General features: G+C 40.5%; 1 protein-coding gene across 1 annotated transcript in view; it reads left to right on the forward strand.

Annotated features, from left to right (window-relative positions):
• The first annotated feature begins 5,445 nt into the window (after positions 1-5,445).
• fgfrl1a (fibroblast growth factor receptor like 1a) overlaps positions 5,446-22,590 on the forward strand; it is a 72,381-nt gene continuing 55,236 nt past the window's right edge. The window contains exon 1 of the mRNA XM_088343993.1: positions 5,446-5,525. Within this exon, the coding sequence (XP_088200119.1) occupies positions 5,447-5,525 (79 nt within the window). The 5' untranslated portion in view covers position 5,446. The remainder of the gene's footprint in view (positions 5,526-22,590) is intronic.

Consider the following 22,590-nt stretch of genomic DNA (forward strand, 5'->3'; position numbering starts at 1 on the left):
TTTGAAGGCAAAATGTATGTTTTGATTTGTGTTGTTTTTGTCTGACCTCCTGGTAGACTGAAAGGCTGGGGAAAAAAGCACCTTTGTGAGCTTCTGATTACTTTCATTCATGAATTTCCCTTCTGAATGTTCTACAAATCGAATCCAAATATATTTATATAGCACTTTTGGGTGTTTGGGCAATTGGGTGTGTTTTTTTTTTTTGCTATTTATTTCCCTTTTATTTTCTGTGTTATTGTATGTGTGTGTGTCTTGCTGTCGGTCACCCCTCTTGAGGGATATGACCAAGGTAGATAGATAGATAGATAGATAGATAGATAGATAAGAATGCAACTCAATGTGCTGTATGATAACATTTGATATATAATAAGAAACCTCACCACTCCCCAGCCAACATGACAGAACGTCAACCACTTAGACACGCACGCAAAATGGGTAAAGAAATCAAATAAAACATGAAGAGGGTAAGAACATGACTTGAGACTCACAAAACACTCCAATGCCCCCTGAGATTCGATCTGCAGCTTCGGTGGAACTGTTTAAATCTAGGCTTAAAAAACAACTTCTATAGCTTATGAATGACCCATATTTCATGTTTATGCAACATTCATTGCAGCCTGGTCATCCTGGAAGGGGTATTACTTTATGTACGGTCCCTTCTGAAGGTTTCTTCATTTTCTCCATGTTGAGGTTTTTGAGTTTTTCCTTGCCCTCGCATAGGTTTTAGATCAGGGCATGGTGCAATAATAGTCTGTGGTTTGCAATCATCTATGGTCTGTGCAGCCCTTTGAGACTCCGTGTGATTAAGGGCTTTACAAATAAACATGACTTGACTTGAGTACTTTTTCAGAAATTAGTACAAAAAGAAAAAGAAGAAGGAAAAACAAAGTCAAATCAATTGTTACATGTGATCATCTTTTTTTCATTGGATTCTTAAAATGTAAGATATTTTGAGTGGATATTTGCGCTATTAGTCATTACATCACATTTGGGAATATTCCTTGACACCAGGCTTCCTGCGGATCCTTGAAATGTCTTAAAAAGCATTAAATTCGTATTTCTAAAAAATAAGGCCTTAAGTGGCATTAAATGTCTTAAATCCAAATTTCAAAAGTCTTACAAATGTGAACCTATTAATGGATTTATTATTTGTTTGAACTAAAAAGATTTAGTAAAAATGTAACTTTTTCAGGCATGATATAAATGCTAATGAAAGTAGCAGAATAGTTCTATGGACTTAGTTGGTATCTGACAGTTTTGACTAAGGATCCATGATGTACTGTAAAAATCATTTTTATTTATTGTTTTCCATGTCAAAAACTGGATGTTAAGAGGGGACTGTATGAGAGTGTGATTGTGCTGACTGTGTTGTATGGTGCAGAGACTGAACGCAGATTTGAGAAGGAAATTGAAGGTTTTTGAGATGAAGTGTTTGAGGAGTATGTTAGGAGTGACAAGATTGGATAGATTGAGAAAGGAAATTGTGAGAGACAGAACTGGAGTAGTAGTGGAACTGAGCAAGCGTGTGGATACGAGAGTACTCCGTTGGTTTGGACACATGGACATGATGGATGAGGAGCGAATGTTGAAGAGGATCTACAGAGCTGAAGTAAATGGAAGGAGACCAAGAGGAAGGCCGCGATTGACGTGGATGGATGGTGTTATGTGTGCACTGCAGGAAAGAGGTCTAAATATAATGGAAGCTAGAGCTCTTGTTGGTGATAGGCAACAACACCTGGAGAGGTGTTGTAAAAGGATAGTGGAATTGTGGACGCGTTCTAAAGGATGGGTTGGGCACCCGTATGATGCGGCAAGGGTAAACCAGTGAAAGCTTTCGGGCCCTGCTGTTGAACAGAATAGTGTGTTGTGTCACCCTGACCCGAGTGACACGGCCGCTTTCTTGTGTCCCGTTTCATCTGGACGGACGAAACCATGACCAACTTAGGTGCCGAGGTGCCTAACTTGTTTGGGTGTTTCTGCATTTGGGTTGGCCATGGTCCAAAAATGTTTGTGTGTTTTTTTCCCTTTTATTTTCCTTGTCTTTGTATGTTTGTCTTGCTGTCGGTCACCCCTCTTGAGGGATATGACCAAGGTAGATAGATAGATAGATAGATAGATATAGTTGTAGGAACACTGGAAACGTCACCGTGTTTCTTATTAATGACACAAGATGGCGACATTTGCGCTTTCATTTGTGAGATTTTGAACGCGTCCAGTGATATTCATACAGTACTATACTAGTATCACTAGTACATAGTATACAGATTGTTCAATTATTGCATCTTGAAAATGTAATCATTTTCTCATTTTTTTAGAACCCATGCAATCTGCAGTTGAGCGAATATGTACCTCCCGTATTTAGGAACATTGATTTTTCTAAACTGTTTAACAAGAACTTAATTTCTCGACAAAAAAATAAATATATAAAATATGATGTTGTAAGGACCATTGTATAGAAATTGCACATGGTTGAGTGTCGGAATGAAACGAAGTACAAATCTGTCCCTTACGCGCCTGCATCCTAATTGGCCAAAAAGGTGATTTGCCTTACCTCTGATTGGCTGAAAGTTCCGTGTGTGGGTGGAGTCGCCTTCTCCAGAATACTCCTCTGTTTTCCTGCCTGCGGCTCAAAGTTTCAAGACATCGAGTTGTGCACCCGGGGCGTTTTTTAATGTAGTATTCCCTTTGTTATTATTATTATTTTTCTTCATATAGATGCTCAACATATTTCCAAGGAAAAGGACCAACGCTATTGCTGGATTAAACCACTGACGTCATTATTTTTTTCCGTTCATCTTTTTATGGCAAATTGGATTAGTTGATTTTATCACCTATCGCAGGAATACGCAATTTAAAAAAGTAAGTGTCATATATGTATATACACACAAACGTTTTTTGCAAGTGTCACGTCTTACTCGCATGCTGCATGCCATTTTCAAACAGGTGGTCCAGATACAAAATGTCACGTATTACATCGTTAAAATCAAAACAAAAGTAGGATTCCCTTGTCATTAGTCAATTCTTTTTCTCTTTCACTGATATTACTGAGAAGATGTGTGAACATATAAAGATGAAACCAGATTTCGTTGTGTCAAATTTAGACTAATGTGATACCGTGACAGGTTGAGTCATGGTATTACGACTTTCAAATAGTTGTATTACTGTATATTTGTGAAAAGAAAAATTTAAGCCGAAAAGTGTGCTTTAAATAGGTGAGAAATAATCCTAATTATCAGCTATTTTATGTAAATGAAGAAGAAATCAGTCAAAAGCATCAAGTGAGTTTTACACCTGAACTATGACTGTTGTGGCAGATTTCCACTAACTTCTATGTTTAATGAGCAGAAATAAAAACCACTCTCCCCCAAATTTATTGGTGTGCTGTAAACCTTACAAAGTACCCTGATAAGAAAACAAGTCATGAGGAAAAGAGACTGTCTCTCTAGACAGGTGGATGCCATAAATCTTGCAATACATCATAAATGTTGTCATTGTCGGATGTGTCAGCTGAATTTGACAGCTTTATATACACGCAGTCTCTTCAGACGCATGCAATTTGCTTATAAAGCTCTAGAAACAGACATAAGGTGTATCCTGATGTTCCCTCTCTTGCTTTTTAACTGTCTTTGACTTCTAAGGCCATGTTTACAGAGAGTGGTAATTGCCGGAATCTTTGGTTTATATGAAAAACTGGTGGATAAAAAATGTTGTCATAAAATATCTATGGAAACGTACTAATAAGACACTCAAAAAGTCACAATATGGTCTGTTTTAAATTATAATCATGTCGGTATAAAGTTAAGGAACAAATTATTAAAGTGGGAACCTGCACACTCTTGCTGAAAGAAAATATTATTAGAATAATAACAGTTCTAAGCAGTTATATTTAATCTGTTCTATTTACAGAAATGGTCAAGTTAGAGGAATTAAGTAATTCCATAAAAGTGACAGTCTGTATTTATTGACCACTAGATGTCGGTGACTGTGTAGTGCAACCGAAAATGAATGCTTAAAAGGGCAATAAGTGACCAAAATGTACCATTATTTATTCTAACCTGTAATATTTACAGAAATTAGTCAAAGAATGAAGTGATTGCATCAAAAGGTCAGTGTGTATTATTTGACCATTAGATGCTACTAAACTGTGTAGTGCAACTGAAAAAAGCACATGGAAGTATACAAACTAGAAAGACTAAAGGTGACTAGAAATCACCTCTTTTATGTACTTTTTCGCTCTGATTTTCACAAAATCTTGTGGGTACTCTGAGGACCAAGATGGCGAAAAATTATGTCAGCACACTGTAGGCGAGGCTCCATCCATGATTATCCATCCATTATTAGCACCACTTATAATAATAATAATAATAATAATTTCCTTTGTATTGTCATTCTTTGTAACAATGTACACAGAACGAAATGTCGATACACCTGACCCGTTGTAGCGAGTCGATGCAGCCGCAGCCAGAGGGCGCCGCCATTATACCAATTAGGTATGTCTCGGTCGAGGCGCGAACCAGCGACCTCCCAGTCTCAAAGCGGGCACACTACCATCTAGGCTACTGAGCTGGTATCCTCAGTAGCGTCGCGGGGAGGCTGGCGCCCATCCCAGTCATCTTTGGGCAGTGGGCAGGGGACACTCTCAACTGGTTGCCTGCCGGTCGCAGGGCACACAGAGACCGACAAGTCACTCGCTCATTCACACCTAGGGACAATTTGTACCGGCCAATTAATCTGACATAGAAGTTTTTGGAATGTGGGAGGAAACCGGAATGCCCGGAGCAAACCCACGCAAGCACGGGGAGAACAAGCAAACTCCGCACAGGAAGGCTGGTAGCTGGATTTGATCTCAAGACCTTAGAACTGTGCCGCCGACGCGCTAACCACTCATAGGCGAGACTCATCTTATGTTAAAAAAAATCTAAAAAATGTTTAGACCTGCAAATATTTTCTAAAATGCACATTTTAATGTTTATTCATTTAGTTTTTAATCTATCATTTCTTTTACCACCAGGAGGGGCTAAATGATACACACTGTCCCTGTAAGAGAAAACATGCTTACCGCTATAATGATAATAAAACAACAATAGAGCTGCAATATTAACATATGCAGTCACATTTTGCACAATAAATGTGGAATACACAAATACTGATTTTAGAGGTTCCTGAGAAAATAATTCCACAAGAATGATAACACTCCAGCGCTTCCACAACACGTTATCATGCTACCAAGTGCCACTGAACTTGCTAACCTAAGTTAGCGACTGACACAAGCGGATTGCCTCTAGTAAGTAAAACAAACATGACTTGCAATTTACTGTTGTTCTTCTTATAAAAAGGCTGAAAAAGGTAAAAAGAAATACACGATTGAAGAGAACCTTTCCATTTACAAAGAGTAGAAAATGATGAACACAATCACATCAAAGCACATATTTCTTCTAGGCTGAAGATGTGTAAGACTTCTGTGGTGACATCACTGTTCCACCTGCTGCTGCTGGACTCCATCTTGATGTGCAATGCGGCCCGAGGTCAGTAAGGTTAAAAACTCAGATATGTGCATCAACATTTTGGCCTTTCATTGTGTCACCATATGCCATACAGTACGTGTGACACTGCCTGTGTGGTCTTGTTAAATGAGAGGTGGGTGGGCAGCGAAGATACCACAGCTGTGGTCCCTAGATTAGGCTTCCTTAAAAAGTTTGGCAAGGGGGCAAGTACACAAAATAATGATAATTTGTTATAAATTGTTTGTATGCGATGTCGTGATTTTAAGTGTCGTATATGCAGACTGGTGAAAATGATGACATTCATCATCAGTGTTTCTTAGTGGGAATTAACCAGCAGCCCACTACATAATGTTAAAATGATGGTTAAAAAAACAGTGGCCCTGTAGGAAGGTTAGATCTTTGCATTTTGTGGATGCATGGAATCCCTACGTCAAGAATCAAACAAGAAGTGCACAGAGACCACGCCAACACACTTTTTGTGAAAGTCTGTTTACTTGGTGTGTTTTCATTATTTTTTCCTTCACTGAACACTGTTTCTGTACTTACCCACCATTCAACTTAGTATACGTAATCTGCACAATGACCTGTTCGCACAATCTCATATCTTGGTAGATATCTACCTACCTACCTACCTACCTACCTACCTACCTACCTACCTACCTACATACTTACCTACCTACCCACCTTCTTAGTCGGTCAACAACCTACAAACCTTTACACCTGCCTACCCATATTCTTCCTACATACCTTTCTAAATACCTACCTTCTAAGTCTGTCAGCAATCTACAAATCTTTCCACCTGTTACCTACCTACCTACTAAATCTCTCAGCTACCTACCTACTGAACTACCTATATAGTTACTGTACGTGCCTTCCTGCCTACATACCCACCCTCAAAATCTTTTGGCAACTAACGTACCAACATAGTTACTGAACAAACAGACCTACCTACCTACCCACCTACCTACCTACCTACCTACCTACCTACCTACCTACCTACCTACCTACCTACCTACCTACCTACCTACCTACCTACCTACCTACCTACCTACCTATCTACCTACTTACCTACCTACCTACCTACCTACCTACCTACCTACCTTAGTTATACTGTACACTGTTCTTAGTTTCCTATTGAAACACATTAACAAAATAAACCATTCCTGTTACACATCTGAAATTATTAGCTACCTACCTATTGACCTACCTATATAGTTACCGTACGTGCCTTCCTGCCTACATAGCCACCCTCAAAATCTCTCGGCAGCTAACGTACCGAATAGTTACTGAACAAACAGACCTACCTACCTACCTACCTACCTACCTACCTACCTACCTACCTACCTACCTACCTACCTACCTACCTACCTACCTACCTACCTACCTACCTACCTACCTACCTACCTACCTTCTTAGTTATACTGTATACTGTTCTTAGTTTCCTATTGAAACACATTAACAAAATAAACTATTCCTGTTACACATCTGAAATTATTTTGATTACCGGTATTTAATTATTTCCTGGTGTTTTCTAAATTATTTTATTTTACTTATTGATCAATTATATAGCATTGGCAATGAAAACATTTCTCCACTGGAATCACTGTTTGAAAAAAGCTATAAGGGCGACAGTAGCTCAGGAGGTAGAGCGCTCGTCTTGGGATCAAGAGATCCCAGTTCGAATCCCGGCTTGTCCGTGTTACATGTCAAAGTGTCCTTGGGTAAGACACTGAACCCCTAATACCCCCAATAAGCAGGTTAGCGTCTTACATGGCTGCAATACAAGGCCGTTATTGGGAAATGTGAAGCACACTGTAAAGCGCTTTGGGAAGTTATTGACTTGAAAAGCGCTATAGAAATGCAGATCATTTCAGATCATTTCATTTCATATGAGCCCCTAAAAACAAAACAAAATAAAAACCACACAAGGGCACCTCGTTCAGCTGAGAAGACGCTTAGTATTGGGCGGAAGCCACCAATGATTGCGCCGCTGGTGATTTTTCTCACCGCAACAAAGGGGCATTCAGCCAGGCGGTGTGCAGCCACGGGACTAAAAGTAAACACAGGGTCATAGATGAGCAGATCAGATTAGGTTGTTTGCAGGGCATTTCCTCCTCTTTCGTGGAAGCCAAGCAGGGAGGAAGTGACGCCGGAGGCCAGGAAGGACGCAGGGCAGTGGGAGAAAGCAAACAGGAGGCCAAATGACCAGGAAAGCCCCTTTCACACCGGCTTCTCAGCTGGGTTGATGTCCAATATTTAAGGGAATTAGCCTTTTGTTTACGGTGATTCATCCCTAATAACGATTAAGGGAGCCCAGAGCTGTAATAAAAACTACAAGAAGCACTGCTATCCACATTTCCGTGGCAGGTTAGAGAAAGGTTTGGAAAATGTGTTAAGCAGGAAAGGAAGTAGAAAGAACAAATTGTGTAAAAAAATCACTCAAAATGAAAAATCATCCCGTCCACGACCTTTAAAGTCAGTGGGCGTCTTGCTCGGAATGTTAATAGACGTCAAGTGGTGGCAAATGGGATGCGTTTTAAAGGATTCCAAATTGTGCGGCAGACATTTGGATGGCAGGTGTGCGGCCCCAAAAGGCCCACGTTTGCTTTTTACATCAGGGTCTAATGAGAGCAGCTCTGCCCCCTTTTGAAGTTTGCTGAAGTTTTGCTGCTTCGGGTTCGTTTCACTTCCATATGACGGAGGTGCAGTGTATCTTTGAAGTAGATAACGCTGAGATCTAGTGAGTGGCAGTGTTATGTCAACTATGCGCATAAGATTGGGTTGCTGTGTATTTTGAATAGAAGAGGACCCAACCTAATAAGTCAAACTATATGCAGGTCCACCTTCTAATACCCCCGTAACAGTTTCATCAGTATGCTTGCAACTCCCTATTGTGTTGCTCAATTAAAATCAATGGTGCGCGCATCGATCCAAAGTACTTTGATCCGATCGATTGTCTTAAAATCGATACTGTGTTTCCATTCTAACTATCACTATTTTGCGAAGACCCTTGCAGTTAAGGGATCCATGAACTGTGAATTGTGATAACAATGTTGTTAGTGGGTCATATGATTATACATACATTATAACTTTCAAATTCTATCCCATTGCGGCTCCCCTTTTTTGCACTTCTGGTTTTAATTTAAAAATATTGTGGACCTACAAAAATACCCCCTTATATATATGGCGAATCAAATTATAAGGCACTTGCGATCAAAACTAGTTAAAAATCGTATCTCATAGAACATAAATATAAGAGATCTGGATTCACAACTTGAATGAATTGATTTATTCATACATAGTTACCGTATGTAGAAGGATTTTGTTGGAATTATGCATTTCCGAATTTATTTACCATATTTCTTGCTTTAAAGGCGCACTGCAAATTCTTGGTTTTTGGGTGCAGGAAAATATGGTATTTTGGTTATCTTGTTGAAATTGATATCCAGTATTTGTATTTTTGTTACAGTGCTTCTTTTTTGGTTTGACTCTTGACTTTTGTTCTCAAGCAGTTATTGTCATCGAAGTATTATTTCTATTTTGCTAAAGATATTTACATCGTATTGTTTACACTTTTACCTCATTTTCAAAGTATTCTCTTACATTGCTGCTTTTTCTTTTTTTGACTCTCTTGACTTTTGTTCCGAAACAGTTGTAATTGATGTCCAAGCCAACGTATTGGTATCAGATCAGCATCAATCAATACTTCCCTGTATTTACTTGGATCAGATCGACAACAACAATCCCAGTTTCGCCCACCCCTACTGACAACCCAAGAAACCCCAATTTCAGAAAGTTTGACAGACGTTCCATAAATTCATCCATCCTTGTCTATGCACACTTGAGTAGAAATAGCAGTACAAAGGTGGTTATATTACTCTGGCTGACTGGTTAATTTCATTGTTGAAAATGTTTGGTTTTGGTATTTTGTATGGATGTATTACATACCTTCAGAATCTGTAAAAACGTATAACATTCCTGATATTGGGTGTACTTACTCTTTAACTTAAACAATACAATTTGTTTAAGTTAAATTCCAAATTACTGCAGGAAGTCTTCAATCTTGCTTCCGTAAGAGTTGTAATACAACCCAATTGATTCCCTAATTGATTAAGAGCCCTATTTCATTGTTTTTCCCTTTCTGTGCTTCTTGTGTGGGTTTGTTTGTCGCTTGGGAGTCACGCTGCCTTCCGGATGGGTTCCCGTAAAAGCCCGACCTCAAGTCAAATATAGGATGTGGCAGACAGAATTAGAAGCTGTCTGTCATTGTTGTGGTACAGCATGGCTGACATGTGCTAGCTTCCGTCGCGATCCAAGCCATTACCCCCACAAAATCCAACCTCAAATCCTCAAATCCTCACCCTCGCCGCCTCAGTGCCAGCTGCTGATGTGGAATCCACACCACCGGAGAATGTGAGAGGAGTGTGAGAGATGTGGGGGTGGTTGTATGTTGGTGGGCCCACAGAGACCGCAGCTCTCAAGGCGTCGTACCAGGCCCACCAAACTTTTTTTAAAGTCACCCCCCCACCATGTAATGGATAGAATTCTTTTCCCATGTTTAGGTACTGTATTTTCCGGATTATAATATGCAACTAAAAAACAAAAATTGGCCAGAAATGAAAAAATGTGACTTATGACCCAGTACAATTTATATACAGCAAAAATACAATGGATAAGATCGTAAATGCATACAGTATTCATATGTTTTTGGTATTTTTGCAATGATTGATGAATCAAAACGCATTGCTCATCAAAATTGCAAATTACTGGAAGCAACAGCAATCAAACCTGGGTTGCTGCGGTGCGAGTGCTTACACTTTACCAATAGACCACCAGTGATACAGATGACGCAAAACAGCACAATGAGGAAAAAAACTTTGGTGTATCTGATGATGAATCGGACTTTGCGTTACTTATATCTATCAGGACTTTCTATTTTCTCCATTCTTTAGCATCGGTTTTTGTAACAATGAAAAAAAAATAGTGTGATAAAAAGTAAGATAAAAATGTAATGCCTTTTAATAGTTCATCTGTATCACTAGTGGTCTAGTGATTAGGTTACGGACCTTTCACCGCCGAGACCTGGGTTTGATTTCTCGTTTCATACGTTTTGTCGACTGATCAAACATTGCACCAATACAGATGCTACTTACAAACAAGATATGTACCGGACGATTGTTTTTAAATTGAATTTGTTCTTAAGTTGCTTCAGTGCTGTTTAAGGTTTGTATAAGTGTGTTTAGGGCTTGTATAAGTAACCTGTATTGTTTTGTACTAAAAAATGAAAATCTCATGAAATAATGTGCTCTATAAAGATAAATAAAGTTAAGTTACTTACATTTGGAAGATGGGCTTCCAGAAGTCTTACTCCGTGGTAGAGAGTGGACGAAAAAAAAAGCGGTCCAACCATTTTCTCAACCGCATCAAGCTTTCTTATTCCACTTTAGTTTCAAAAGAAACAGCTCACCTCTTCTTTACACTTTACAATAACCATATTAAGATGGATGCACGAGGTATTGAACAATAAAAATGTCAATGTTCTTAGCGCACTGGAGATACAGTTTGTTTACACACAAACTAAGAAGAGGAAGCGGATTTCTTCTTCAGGGTGGATGCTGGGTGACCTCTCATATCGCCACCACATGCCGGTAGCGGCGGAAACAAGCACTACAGTAATGTCCTGTACTCGGAAAAAGGTGCACACAATACAGAATTTAACTTACAGCAATGTCCGGATATTTTTTGTCATCCTGAAAAAATTGTTCATATGTACCGTTTTTCGTAAGTCTAAGTAGGTGAGCGTATGTATATATACCGCAAGTGTACAATTAGCGCAACAGTGTGCCTTTCAATCCGGTGCGCCTTATTGTGCGGAATATACGGTACATTGCTTTGGTTGATCCATCAACCATTCTAATCATTATGGATGTCATTCCAATCTGAATGCAATATTTTAGGACAAAATACTTTTATCTGGAACTGGATGTTAAATGGGGGCTACACGACTTAGTGTCGAATTCTGCAGAACTTAGCCAAACTACTAAGGAAGTCTCAAACAATGTAGGAAGAAAGCATTTGAACGAAAAAAAAATGATAATGAGGTACTGTTAGAATGAGTTTTAATTCTAAAGGTTATGGATGGATCGTAAATTGGTTTGGTCTGTCAGCTAGCTGGTTGTTTGGATATTTGGTGTTATTTGCTGTCAGTCAGTAAGTAGTTTGGTTTGTTTTTCGGTGTTTAAGTTGTTTCGTCAGTGTTTGTATTTGTTGTTTGGTCAGATGGATTCTCTGAATTGGTTACTCTCTCTATTGAAAGTATTTTTGGATTTATGGTTGGCTAATCTGGTACATTTTTGCTTTGTTTATTACCTGTTTGAGTATTTACTGGGTTCTGTTTTACTGGTACCAGACAAATGGGTTGTTAGTACTATTAGGTAGTTGGTTTGTTGGTCTGTTGGTGACCTTGGTCAGTTAGTGGCTTGTTTTTGACATTAATATTGGTCAATTAGTAACTTAGTTGGTGAGTTATATTTTATTTCATAGGTTGAGTTCCATTCATCCATCCATTATCTGCACCCCTTATCCTCAGTAGGGTTGCGGGGGTGCTGGAGCCCATCCCAGCTATCTTCGGGCAGTGGGCAGGGGACACCCTGAACTGGTTGCCAGCCAGTTGCAGGGCACACAGAGACAGACAACTCACTCGCTCGCCCATTCACACCTAGGGAAAATATTGAACCGGCCAATTAACCTAACACGGATGTTTTTGGGATGTGGGAGGGAACCCGAGTGCCCGGAGGAAACCCACGCAAGCACGGAGAGAACATGCAAACTCCACACAGGAGGTTTGATCTTACGACCTCAGAACTGTGCTGCACATGCGCTAACCACTGCGCCGCCGTGCTGCCCAAAGGGTGGGTTCCTTAATTCTGAAATTCTGTCTTAGTTGAGTTGTTTAGTAGATATATGGTTAGCTTGTTACCTATTTTTTGTTACTTTGTAATCTGGTTATATCATTAGATGTTGATCACTTTGAGCCAAAATGCTAAAGATGGGGTGCATCGTTTGAGGTGACCTCAAAAAAACGTTTTTTAAAGTCTTTTGGGGCAGCACACTTCAGGTAGGAGGAATGGGGCGAGGAATGCTGGTGGTGAGAGACGTTATGTCCGTCCTTGCGTTTTTTTTCTTTCGTTAGTGTAGCATGGTAATGGCAAAGTAAGAAAAGGCCTTTTTTGAGTACAGTAAAGCAAACCGAAACCGCCAAGAAAGATGAAAAAAAGAGTTTGCTTAAGCGCGTCTAACAAATGCAAGCACTTGCACGCACATTATAAACAAGCTGATGGAGGTTAGGATACAGTGATGACACAAAAACAGCAAAGATAATACTTAAAATTAGAAAAAATATATGGCAGTTGAATAACCACCCCAAAATCTTTCCCAGATTGAATTTTTTTCCCCAACAAAATAGAAAAATAATCATTAAAATAAGCATAACTGTGTCTTTGTAAAATGAAATGAAATGATCTGCATTTATATAGCGCTTTTCAAGTCAATGACTTCCCAAAGCGCTTTACAGTGCGCTTCACATTTCCCAATAGCGGCCTTGTATTGCAGCCATGTAAAGCGCTAACCTGCTTATTGGGGGTATTAGGGGTTCAGTGTCTTACCCAAGGACACTTCGACATGTAACACGGACAAGCCGGGATTCGAACTGGGATCCCTTGATCCCAAGACGAGCGCTCTACCTCCTGAGCTACTGCTGCTATCTTTTAACTATTTTATGCAGCATAATCTTTAACAGCCTAATCAAACAGGTTATAAATTATATTTCCCCGAATAGTAAAACGAAATCCAGATAATAAACAATGTTATACTTTTTTGCAAAGAAAAAAATAATCAATATCCTCTGGCATACTTGACAAGGTCTCACGGCTTACTAGTGAACCCCGGCACACTGGTTGAAAAACACTGGGTTAGCTTATTTAATGTATTGAAAGCGTTTATTTCGTTTGGTTGGTCAGTTGTTTGGTTTGCTGTTACTTGGTTGGGTAGTCAGTTGGATAGTTTTATACATGGCTGGCTAAAAGTTATTTAATGGATGGGCTCTTTTATTTACATGGCTGGTTGTCTGCCAGTCAATTAATGACTGTGTCTGAAAGATGTGCAGAAAAAGCAGCATGCGTGTAATTGCGGAAGCCTCTGGCTTGAGCTGTGTTAATAATTCCTGATCAGCATGTGCTCAGTTTATTATTATGTGCCTGTAATCCTTGTGTTGTACTGGCCGCGTTGTAGTCTCCGCAGGACACAATGGCTCCATTCTTTATCCAGTCTTCAGTCATTCTTCTGCCAATGTAATCCCCATGGCCACTTATGCGCATTAGCGCGCTCTGTGCATCAACTTTTAGTGAAAGGGGTGGAGGTGGGGCTATCAGCGGAGCTGCCTTGTCCAATTCATACATCCGAAAAACAGCGCTAAGCGCCAGCCACCATTGTTAGAGTATCCATTTATCACAAGCGGAGCAAATATGGAGGCCAAACAACAACAGAGAGCGACTCCTCAGTCGATTTTGCTGATAGCATTGCCGTATCATTCCTCAAAAGTCAGTAGAAAAGGGTCTCAATTATGATATGCATGGCATCAACCTTGTGAGGGTGGATGCGAAATGTTGGCGATCTATGAGGAAGTCAGAAGCTCCATACCAACTACACATAGAAAATGTAAAGCAGGGTATGTACACTTTATTGTTTATTGTGAAATTACAACATTTTTATTTTTAACGAAAAATGAAAGAAAGGTTTTGTTACTGTTGACATTCATTATATTACCATAGTCATTGTGTGCTATTGTTCGGACTCACAATTTTCTGGGTGGGAAATTTGTTTAAAATTTACAGGTGCAGAACTTTCACAATCTGCAAAACTTGAGCACCAGAACATTGTTACCCTGGGCTGGATTTATCAGATTTAAGTTAGTATAATGAAGCTATCATGAAATTGAAGAAAAAAAACTTTCATTTTTATCTCCAAATAACACATTCTGAGTCAGAGATCTCGAACTCGTGGGCCAGGGGCCAATTGCAGCCCCCAGGTGATAGTTTAAGGCCCCCACCTTAATATGCAAGTTAAATGGACAGTTTGTTATATTTTTCCACTAGATGTCGCTGTATTCTTTTGTGCCACTGGAGACGAATGCTAAAAGCACAACGGAAAGAGACAAAATATAGAGACTATAAGAGACCAAAATTTACCTTATTACCCTCAAAAAGAGGATAAATAAGAAAAGGAAAAATAAAAAAAGAAAAGCATGAAAATAAATAAGACAAAAAAGAGAACATTAAAAAATAAAGTAATAAGACAAAAAGTAAAACTCAAGCAAAAACGGAAAATACATTTCAAAAAAAGATAAAAGTAAAAAATGAAAAAAAAACCAGGAGAGAAAATGCATTTTTTGTCTTTTTTACTCTAATTTCTTTCTTTTTATCCTTTTTAAATTTTAGCTCTCTTTTCTCCTACTTTTCTTTTTATTCATTTTCCTTTTTTGTCCATTTTTAAATGTCTTCTTAAACAAATATTTTTCCCTTCTTTTCCTTCTTTGAGAAAGGGTAGAAATGTAAAGGGCGCTTTTTGGACCCTAGCTTCAGCGGCCCCCAACTCAATTGAGTTTGAGACCCTTGCTCTAAGCTCTTAAAATGTTTTTTCTTAAATGTTTTTTTTAAATCTTGGTCTTACAGGGTTAAGGTTGTCAAAAGGCATGTGCCAATAATGTGAAAAAATGCTCACGACTTTAAGATATGTGGTGCATAGCACAGTGGGGGGTAAATGTGAAAAAAAAACATCTTCTGATGTGACAGGTCACTAAGCGGGAGAGCCGCTCTTTGTTTGGATGCTTTTAACTCTGGCGAGACGCTAAGTGAGCCGAGAAGTTTGGGCTCGACCACAGATTAGGACAAGACACACGCAGATCAACAGTCACAGCTCAGGATTTTCAAGGAATGCGGGAGGTGGGCACGGTGTGTGTTTGTAGGTTTGTGTGCATGTATGTGTTGGGTGCAGGATTGGAATGTCCATCTCCACACCCAGACAACCAGAAAACCCACACTCAGACACTCGCGTACACTCACACATAGACACACATATGCAGGTGGAGGATGAGGGAGTCAGAAGATTTAGTGCTAAATCATCATTAAATCTAAATAAAGGTTTCAAAAAAAGGTGCGAGCAGAGTCCTCTTGTAAAAATGTCACAAAATACTGCAAACAAGAAGGATAGGGATGCATTTTGGGTAGTGCGTTATGCGTGCAGAGATCCGCCCACCCCTACCGCTCACCCGATCAAACTGCTCTGGGTGCTTGGCTGGCGTTGTCGGTTGTTTACAGTTGTTCTGTTGGTTTTTATCATAAAGTGTCTCAACAGTGAAAATAGATTGTTTACTGAGCTTCCATCTAAAGAATCCCATAGAGACGTAGAGCCAAAAGAGGTATGTCGGTGTAAACTGTTGTTGAATTTTTGCTCTATATAACTTTGCAGAACAAAAGGCTTATTATGGTGCTTCAGCTTCACATACACTGAAATAGGAAAATTACAGAGAAGATTATTTTGGCCCTTTTTCTATCTCCCAACCAGATGTACTGTCACGATTTGGCAATTGCCCTCACCTGCGCTCACTCGTTCAGCCCCAGCTGCCAATCTTTCCCGAATTGGTCCCCCTCTTATTTAAACTCGTCTCGTTCACTCCTGGACAGTCCGTCTGCGAACTTCAGCACATGCAAGACAAGCACTTTTGACTCCGGCTCCCGTTTTGATCCCGACCTGTTTCCTGTATCAATCCCCGATCCAAGCTGCGTTCTCCTGTCCCAGCTACCCGTATCCTGATTCTTTTTCCTGTATCAATCCCCGATCCCAGCTCCGTTCTCCTGTCCCGGCTACCCGTATCCCGCCTGATTCTGTTTCCTATAAGGATCCCCTATCTCTGGCTTCCCGCTTGTCCCGGCTGCCTGACTTGTTCCAATCTCCGACCATGCTTCGTTTGCGAGGGGTTTCCCTAGCGAGCACCAGATTGCTGTCTTTTTCCTCCCGCGCTGACTTCCCCGATCTCTTAATAAAGCATTGTGTGAAACGTAACGCATTTGGGTCCCCTGCTTGTACAGGTCGTGACATGTACTCAAAAAAAGAGCCATATCTGGCTCACAAGCCATAAGTTACCAACCCCTGACTTAATGGGACAATGTGTATTAATTGAATACTAGATATCTTTCTATTGTATTGTGCAACCATAAACGACCGATAAAACGCACAAGGAAGACTACAACCTACGGGGACTCAAAGTTACCAAAAATCTAATTTTTTTTCTTATCCTTATTTTTGCCAGCCTTTCGGAGGTTGTTGGATTTTAGGCACCCGTAGCAGCAAGTTGGCTTGCAGTTATGTGGGCTCATGTAAAGTAAATGCAATTTTCTTCGACTTACAGGTTTTTTTTTAAATCCACGTTTATATGATAGCTTATGTATTTTTGCTTATCATTTAAATCATTATAGTTTTTTTTTTGATTGCTGAAAGTTTTGTTTTTACCACTGGGAGATGCAAAATAAATACACTGTCCCTTTAAAACAAGCAAACAATAATGGCAACTCTAGTAAATTATTTGGCCCAATAGCTTTAGTCCTGTCAAGGGTTGGAGATAGAAAAAACTATTGACGCTCCCATTAAACATATTTAGTATTAATGCAATTCTTCAGTCAAAGTGAAGATGAATTATAGAAGTAATATATTTCAAAACTTCCCAAGCATCGCAAGCATTGAGGTTAACGATACCATGACAACAACAGCGTATGTGGATATGAGCTTTTGCGTATTTGTGTCCATTTATAGCTGTGTGAAGTGTGTCACGATGTATGTTTTACTGAGTAGTTGGAAGAGCCTGTGCCCCTGTGTAGAACTAAGTGTGTGTGCTATCACTTGTGTTAATGAGTAATAGCATCTGACTCCAGAGAAACTGATAAACCTCAGGTCGAGGACATGAACATACACACTCCCTTGGTCCAAATGCAAAAGGCTGGAAGGGTGAAATTGTCTTGTAGAGTTACTCCTGGCTTGACCCAATTTACATTTCACTGACTCACTCACTCACTCACTCACTCACTCACTCACTCACTCACTCACTCACTCACTCACTCACTCACTCACTCACTCACTCACTCACTCACTCACTCACTCACTCACTCACTCACTCGCTCACTCACTCACTCACTCACTCACTCACTCACTCACTCACTCACTCACTCACTCACTCACTCACTCACTCACTGGAAGTTTGGCTCTTACTCTGATGCAATTGGAAGTTGAAGGTCGCCGTGACCGCCACAAACTCGTTCTTGGCTCTAACATTGGTTTGAGGAACTAACCAGGGGTCTGAAGCTCGCAGCCCGGGCGCCAATTGCGGCCCCAGCATGATTTTTTGAGGCCCCACCTTAATGTGAAAGTTAAAGGGACAGTGCATACTATTTTCCCAAAAGATGTAGCTGTATTCTGTCGTGCCACCGGAAACAAATGCTGAAAGCACAACGGAAAAAGACAGAAATGCGGGGATTAAAGTGACCAAAACGCACCTTACTACTTTTGAGAAGAGGAAATATACAAAAAGAAAAAGGAAATAAAGTAAGGAAAGGAAAAGACATAAAGATAACAAAAAGAAAGGACAGGAAAAAGAGGAAAAATGAAAGAGGAAAAATACAAGACAACGAGTAAAATCCAAGCAAAAATGGAAAAAAAAATGGAATACAAAAAATTAATTATTTTTCTTCCTTTTTGTTTTATTTTCCCCTACTTTGCTTTTTATTCTCACGTTCCTTTTTTGCCTCGTTGTCTAATTTTTTTGTCCTTTTTTATTCCTTAATTTAAAAAAAGTTCTCCCTTCTCTTTGTCTTTCTTTGTGAAAGGATGGGCAAAAACATGAAGTAAAAGGATGCTTTTTGCTCGTGTTCAGTCTCTGTAGTTTGTATTCTTCCATGGACTCATTTTTGGTTGTACTACACATTATATCGACATCTAATAGACAAATATTAAACACTGTCCCTTTAAGAACAGAGGAATGTTTTTATGAGTGCTGTTTTTGTGGAAAACCACATTTGGCCCAACCTCACCCGTACCCAAGCTTCAGCGTCCCCCAACTCAATTGAGTTCAAGACCCCTAAACTAAACTAATCTTAATACTGCAACTAAGTCAAGGATGCTTCTATGAAGGACACACCAAGTCAAGTCATGTTTATTTGTATAGCCCTTAATCACAGAGAGCCTCAAAGGGCTGCACAGACCACAGATTATTGCAAACCACAGACTATTATTACAGCATTTAACTTGATAAAGCTTGTGTGACAAAGTTACGCGTCTGGGTCCACCGTCTGTTCAGGTTCTGACAAATGGTTATTGAATGTGTACATAATAAAGATGAATCTATTTGGCCCATGGGCAGTAGTTTGCCCGCCCCTTATCTTAACACAACCTTCCGTAAGCTTCTATATAACGTGCATGTTAGAGTACGTTACAGAAATTTGATATGCGCAGTTCTGCACTTTAATTATATTAAATTATGACTCTTGGTCATGTGTATGTTTTCTCACAATGTTTTTCACTACTAAATTGTTTTTAGTAATATATGGTAATGCGTTTGCACATGCTTGCATGTATACTGGTTACGGGTGGACGATACTGGGAACCTCTGTATAGATCCGATCCTAGTAAATACATGGTAGCATCTCATCTCATTAGCTGCAGCACTTATCCTCGAAAGGGCCGCGGGGGTGCTGGAGCCCATCCCAGCAATCATCAGGCAGTGGGCAGGGGACACCCTGAACTGGTTACCAGCCTATCACAGGACACACAGGGACAGACAACTCACTCGCTCAGTCACACCTAGGGACAATTTGGACCGGCCAATTCGCCTGAAATGCATGTTTTTGGAATGTGGGAGGAAACCGGAGTGCCCGGAGGAAACCCACGCAAGGACGGGGAGAACATACAAACTCCGCACAGTAAGGCCGGGAGCCGGTTTCCTCCCTCATTCCAAAGACATGCATTTCAGGTGGATTGGCCGGTCCAAATTGTCCCTAGATGTGAATAAGCGAGCGAGTTGTCTGTGCTTGTGTGCCCTGCGATTGGCTGGCAACCAGTTCAGGGTGTCCCCTGCCCACTGCCCGATGATTGCTGGGATGGGCTCCAGCCCCCCCGCGACCCTACTAAGGATAAGCGGTGCAGCTAATGAGATGAGATCAGAAAAATAATTTAAAAAAATATATATCTCATCTCATCAGCCGTACCGCTTATCCTCATTAGGGTCGCGGGGGGGCTGGAGCCCATCCCAGCCATCTCCGGGCAGTGGGCAGGGGACACCCTGAACTGGTTGCCAGCCAATCGCAGGGCACACAGGGACAGACAACTCATTCGCTCATTCACACCTAGGGACAATTTGGACCGGCCAATTATATATATATATATATATATATACTGTATATAAAACCCAAAATTTTCCTTTCGTGGTGGCCCTGGGGAAGAAGCTGTCCATGAGCCCATCGATTTATGCAGCAAATCACAAACTTGGTTAGTTTATCCGAGGGGTCGGCCAGTTTGCCAGCTGCAGTCGACTGAAATGACATCATTGTTTTTAATTGCTGTTTGGAACCAAGTGAAGAGATTTAAGGAAGGACTGATTGACTCTGAAGGAAATGCGCTACAGTAATCTGAGTTGTAAAAAGAAAGACGCCGATAACTAGCCGACTGTAATAATACAGTACAGCGTTAACACAGGCAAGGGACTGCGTAGTTTTTTCGTTATCCATCCTTGTGAAACTACACCCCCCTATCTCCCTGGCTTCCCCAGTAACGAGGGAAGTGTGGCCGTTTTGCACTCCACAAGCTGCTAATAAAAGCGGAAACGGCTTTTGGACATGTGTGTGAGCCTGGTGTGACCCATTAAGGTTGTATGTTCGAGTGCAGGCATAATGACAACTCGCCTACGTGCACAAACACACACAATCACCCTCAAAGCCTAATGTTAGCTGTCACATTTTACTAATAGGTAGCAGTTAACCTGCGTGTGTTTATGTGTGTGTGTGCATGAGTAGGTATGTATTTTGAAAGACAACTTAATGCAGGGCTGTCGCTTCAGGAGAATGAGTGTGCGCAATGCATGCATGCGCATGCGTAGATTTTACGAGACAACCTAAAGCGTAGCCGTCACTCAACTAAGATAATTACCTTTGCGTGTACTTAAATGCGCTTCATACAGACTAGACTAGGGGTCGGCAAGCTTTCCTACTTAAAGAGCCATATAAAAGAAAAATATTTAAATTTTTTTGGAGGGGGGGGAAGAGCCACACCATATATTTTGAGACAGAATTCAACAGAACCGCTTAACCCGCTCTCCAGACAAAAGCTTATCCTTCAGCACATTTTATGTCACTGTGTGACATTTGATGATTTGATGAAATGAATGAAATAAGAATGATGCTAGAGGCTGTGTCCCAAATATCAACAAATATACCACTTTGAACTTGCCTCCCTCACGCAATTGCTTAATATCGTTGAGGTTCGTTTTGACCTTCATTTTTTTCATCAATAATGGTTTCAAAATTAGGTGCATGGAGAGTTCACCAGTCTGGCAAGTGCGGCTGTGGTTTGAGCTATTCTGACCCTTACCTATCTGTAGAGCCCCTAATGCTGACTTTACCTTCATGTTGGTCCAGGGCTTCATTAATGATCCCCTCCAGGAAGATGTTAAACAAATTTGGAGATAGAAGGCAGCCTTGTCTCACACCAACTGTGGTCTAAAACCACTGCCATTCACGTACATCTGTTCAATGGTCTGAACCAGTTTCTGGCCCATGTTGTATTTCCACATAGTGGCCCACAAGGCAGCTTGCCATACTCTGTCAATTTTCTTCTTGACATCCACAGAGATGTATTAGAGGTTTCTTTGGTGTTTTTGAAACTTTTCAAATAGGATGTGCATATTAAAATTCTCTGTTACTCCTTCCTTCCTTAAAATGGGCCTGGATCCTTGGAAATGATGTTTTCAGCCCGTGGTTTCAGTCTGTTCAGTAGGACCCTGAAAATAACTTGTGGCTGGTGAGACTTGATATGTTGTTAACAGGTGGTTTCATGTCAATCTCCTAAATTATTTGGTCAAAATGACTAGAGGCCTGGTACCAGAGACTACTGAGATCACATGGAAACACATCCCCAATTGTGCCGGTAGCTAATTTTTTTTTGCATTTCTTAATGTCCCACTTTGTCAGTTGCACTTTTTCCCTCTCATACGCGCACGCATAGACAAAACTCCCCGTCTGCCTTTGCAGCCAAGAACAACAATAGCGATATGATGGAGCCTCCAGAACCTTCCAAGTCTCCTGGTTGCTTAATTCGGTACAGCAAATTGGCAACATTTGATACAAATTTCTTCCCATCTATGGCACTTTGCTCCACACACAGACTAAGAGCTACAAGATCATTTGTTCAGAGGGACGGCCATGGCGGCACAATTGACTCACTATGGGATGGCAAAAAAATGCACTCATATAAGGAACCTATCAGAAACTAATGCAAGTATAAAGCAATGTTGAACTATAGTTCATTGATGAATGCCTTTTACTTTAAAAGTTTTTATTTGTTTGGTCACTTGTTCTCAGGCTCACATTTGTGAGTTAAAAATCTTACAATACAATATTTTTGGTCACTGCTCAACAGCTCACCTGTCAGAACCTTAACAGACAGAGGACCCAGACGCGTAACCTTTTTTTACACAAGCTTTATTTCATGGGAATGGGGCAGTCATGCACGCAAACACCTGCTTATTGGGGTATTAGGGATTCAGTGTCGCGAACACAAAAGCCAGTGATTCGGCGATCGCTGGGCGGGAGAAGTGAGACAGAGAAGCCAGGCGCCGGGAAACAGGAAGCCAGAGGCAGACGAGATTGAAACTGGACAGGACAGACGGGATCGATACCAGATACATGATACATGAGAATATACCGGACAGGACGTGACAGACGGAATCGATACCGGATACCAAGATACTGGACAGGACGTGGTACAATGC

Source organism: Urocampus carinirostris, chromosome 9, assembly GCF_059441175.1.
Source record: "Urocampus carinirostris isolate Australia breed hairy pipefish chromosome 9, RoL_Ucar_1.0, whole genome shotgun sequence".
Lineage (NCBI taxonomy): Eukaryota > Metazoa > Chordata > Actinopteri > Syngnathiformes > Syngnathidae > Urocampus > Urocampus carinirostris.